Raw genomic sequence first — 4,006 nt, forward strand, 5'->3', positions numbered from 1 at the left:
GTGGTATAGGCAGCAGTCATTGAAATATTACCGACCAAAGCCAAATGCAGAGGAAAGGGCAGCTCATACATACCAGGCCCACTGAACTACTCCACCTAGAAAGGAGAAGGGGGGCTTCTCAATCCAGAAACAACAGGTGACACATCATGCCAGCAATTTCTACCATGCAAATGGCTCAAATCAAAGATTAGGTCCAAAACAACCAACACATCAAACATTCAATGCATACCTCTTCTGTTGTATTATGCTCGGCCGGACAGCGAGTGGTAAACCTCACATCCCAGTACAAACAGGAGACACTCCAAGCAAGAGGCCTCTAAGTGCACAAACAAGTTGGATTAAGCAGACGGGAAATGGGACCGCCAGTGAGCACATAGCACAGAGCAATGACTGTAGAAATCAGATAACAGATTTTCTACAGTCATTGGCATAAAGAGGCAGGTGACACAGTCTTATATACACAGCGCACCTGCTTGCAATAGGTCAGCAGATTCAAAATGCTGTAGATCACTCATTGAGAGCAGGTTTAAATCATCCTGCTACATTATTAAAACCTTTCCCCCATGAAAGAGAGAATGCTCTTGCTGTGAGTGAAATGCACAACGCTGAACTGTTGCTGCATTTTCAGTATAGTTAAATTTTATGTATAGTCCACCTGGTTAGTACAACCACATGTGTCAGTTCACTTAAGTAGCAGTTTTAACATGTTCATTTCCACAGAAAATGAGCACAGCGGGTAACAATTATAGGTTACCTGGGTTACCTGTGGTTGTTTACATCCTCTGAGCGCCTGCTGATGTTTCTAGTCACAATGGGGGGTATTGAAGATTTGATCTATTTTCAAACAATAAGAAAGCATGTAGATGTACAGTATTTTTTGGATATCAAGCACGTGAAGCAGACTTTGTAACCAGTGTCTAATACATGTAGGCTAAGGGAAATTAATAATGTGAATAGAAAACATGCACAGAAAGTGTGAGAATTTAAGTTTCTTTTTTAATAATTAATAGAGAGATCATGCTGTGTGTGCAGTAAACATGAACATTGGTCAGTTATAAAGGGATGTGCAATGTGTGTAAAACGTAATCCACTAGCTTAGGACTATTGTGCCACTTGGTTTTCTCAGAAATTTACCAAGAAGTCTTTGTCAGGTTGTTGTCATTACGTTTTCTTGTGCTGACCTTTATGCTTTGATTTATTTTATTTGCTCAAAGATTTGTTGTCATTGTGCAGACTCCTCTTTTAGTTCTTTTTCTTATTATTATTGCTGTTTTTGAGTTGCCTTTCTGACTGACTGCAAGTACAACCTGATTTTCTTTCGGTGTTTGAGTTGAACAATCTAGTTTAGAAGATACTAAATGTTTATAAGTATAAATTGTAGATTTCTGTCAGTGTTAATTAAATTTAATTACTTATTTAATTAAACAATATTTTTGTTCAAGTGGAAATCTAAAATGAATGTCATGAATACATATTAACAAATGTACTTGAAAACAATAAACACATCTGTGCTGTACTTGTTCATATTTGTTTTCTTCAGGTCTTCTTCAGTCTTTTAAAGATAGAAAACATGTCCCGAACAAAAATATTTTTTCAGAGTTTTTATTTAGGCTTTTGATATTAAAACAGAGACAATGACATAAAAATATTTGCAACATATGATCTCTCATGAGAATCCAATAGAGAATTGAGAAAAATGAATCTTGATTTGACCTAAATTGTATGGTATATAATCAAGCAATAAGAGTTAAAAACAACAACAACAACTCAAAAGAAAAGTATTCAAAGAGTAAATGAAAATCACATTATCATCAATATTGAAGCAGTTTTTCAAAGAAATAGTTATCAGGCTTAGACTTAAACCACTTGATACACATTCTATAGGAATATTAGATACACAGCGTAATAATATCACAGAGATCCGGGGGGTTGGGGGATAAAGGAAGAACATAAGTTACACACTCAGTGCTAACATTTCTCCTTATTTTCATTACATTTCAGGCTGTATTATTGTACTGAAGGGAAAAACAGAAGATCATAATTATGAAATAATTCTGAAAACATTTCTTTTGTTTCCAATGGGCTGGCGGATATCTAAAAGCAAGCCTTACACTGAATTACTTAACTGTACATTCAGTATGACAGTATCATTCCTGCCGGTACAGGAGCAGGCCTCCTCCCAGGAACAGAAACCCAGTAGTGAACCAGCCAATGTAGAGTGAGGCTCCCAGCTTTATGCTGGCATCACTGCCGTGATTTCTGAGCTCGTAGGAATCACGAATGATGATGTTGGCCATCCAGCAGACAGGTATGAACACCAAGAAACCTGCAATGATGAAGACAACTCCGGAAGCAAAGCCCACTTTGCGTTTTTGCCCATCATCCAACATGAAGTTAATGCGCTTGTTCCCGGCCACACCAAGCAGGATTCCAAAGATCCCACTGAGGATTGCGATAATGACGAGTGCTCTGATAGCTTTCATGGTGTCATCTACCAGTGGTGCAAAAACCTCATACTCAACGCATTCCATCTTGCCTGTGGTGTATATTGTACAGATTTTCCATAAACCATAACATGCCCCATAAATTCCATGATGGTACACAGTATTAATGAAGACTTTCCAGGCAGGGAGAGCACAGATCATGATGGTCCCCAATACACCGTTGATGGCTAAAGCCAAACCCAAAATCTGTCTTCTACCACCATCCATAATGAAGCTCTTAATCTCTTCAAAACAGTAAGTTGGTGTGTGCTTCAGAGCTGCAGTAATTGATCTTGTTAGTAACTGCTGATCAGGCAGAGTTTTTATGCGTCCTAAACACTCAGCGCAAATGGGTTGTGGCTTTCTCACCCACTTGGGGGTGTGTCCATATGAAGCCTGTGTTGAGGCCCTTATCATTATCATACATCTCTCTCTCTCTCTCTTTCTCACTCTCTCTCTCTCTCTCTCTCCCTCTCTCTCTCTCCATCTATCTGGTGGAAGGAGGGCGATACTGCAGGTCACTCCCCAGCCCCTGGTGCACACAGGGGGAGCTGATAATAGAAGATAAACTTTGATTAATGGGAAATTTCTTTGGTCACGGCGGAAAGTGAACAGTACAAAGTTAAGAGCACCAAAAATTAAGAAAAAAAAACTGAATAGAAGATAAGATAGAATAATATACTATACAAAATAGAATAAAACACTGTTGCATCAGAAAAAAATGCACTACTAGAAGGAATTAAAAAAAACTAAATAAATTTACATTTAAATTTAAATTAAATTTTAAGAAAATAATTTGGGGATAGGACTTAAAAGACTTAACATTTTTTAAATTAATTGATTAACAAAGACAGAGTAATAGTAAGGTATAAATAAATACAGAGTATAAAAAACAACAGTAATGAGTGAACAGGATTATTATTATTATTATTAATAATAATGATAATAATAATAATAATAATAATAATAATAATAATAATGACAATAATAATTAAACAACAAATGAAGTTGAAATAAATAAAAACAAATTAAAAGCAGTAAATAAAAGGGTTCAGGGAGGTCTGTACACAATGAGAGAAGTCAATGTTCAAAAAGAGAACAAGGAAACACAAGGAAATCACTAAGCAAGCTGGGGTTACACTGACAGACGTTAGCACAACAATCCAGCAAAGAACTCCACTGAGGCCTTAAGTAGGGCAGGAGGAATCAACGGTGATAGATAGCAGGTGAACAATTAGCAACGATGGAAAACAGGTGAGTTTGAATTTAATTCTGGATTTAACAGGGAGCCAATGAAGGGAAGCCAATATAGGAGAAATATGCTCTCTCTTTCTAGTTCCTGTCAGTACTCTTGCTGCATTATTTTGGATTAACTGAAGCCTTTTCAGGGAGTTTTTAGGACATCCTGATAATAATGAATTACAGTAGTCCAGCCTAGAAGTAATAAATGCATGAACTAGTTTTATCTCAGTTGTTCTTCTGGCTGAAGTTTGTTCCGTTTACAGCATCCTGACATGTGATTG

General features: G+C 37.0%; 1 protein-coding gene across 1 annotated transcript; it reads right to left on the minus strand.

Moving 5' to 3' along the window:
* Nucleotides 1-1,599: 1,599 nt before the first annotated feature.
* LOC100707897 (claudin-4-like) lies at nucleotides 1,600-3,339 on the minus strand. The gene has a single exon (XM_005452680.2). It carries the CDS (start codon nucleotides 2,904-2,906, stop codon nucleotides 2,148-2,150), a length of 759 nt encoding a protein of 252 aa, XP_005452737.1. The 5' UTR covers nucleotides 2,907-3,339; the 3' UTR covers nucleotides 1,600-2,147.
* Between the last annotated feature and the right edge of the window lie 667 nt (nucleotides 3,340-4,006).

This window comes from Oreochromis niloticus, linkage group LG10 (assembly GCF_001858045.2).
Source record: "Oreochromis niloticus isolate F11D_XX linkage group LG10, O_niloticus_UMD_NMBU, whole genome shotgun sequence".
NCBI lineage: Eukaryota > Metazoa > Chordata > Actinopteri > Cichliformes > Cichlidae > Oreochromis > Oreochromis niloticus.

Bases quoted from the DNA above. Each gene is read 5' to 3' on its own strand.
- LOC100707897 (XM_005452680.2), bottom strand. From the start codon at position 2,906: ATGATAATGATAAGGGCCTCAACACAGGCTTCATATGGACACACCCCC.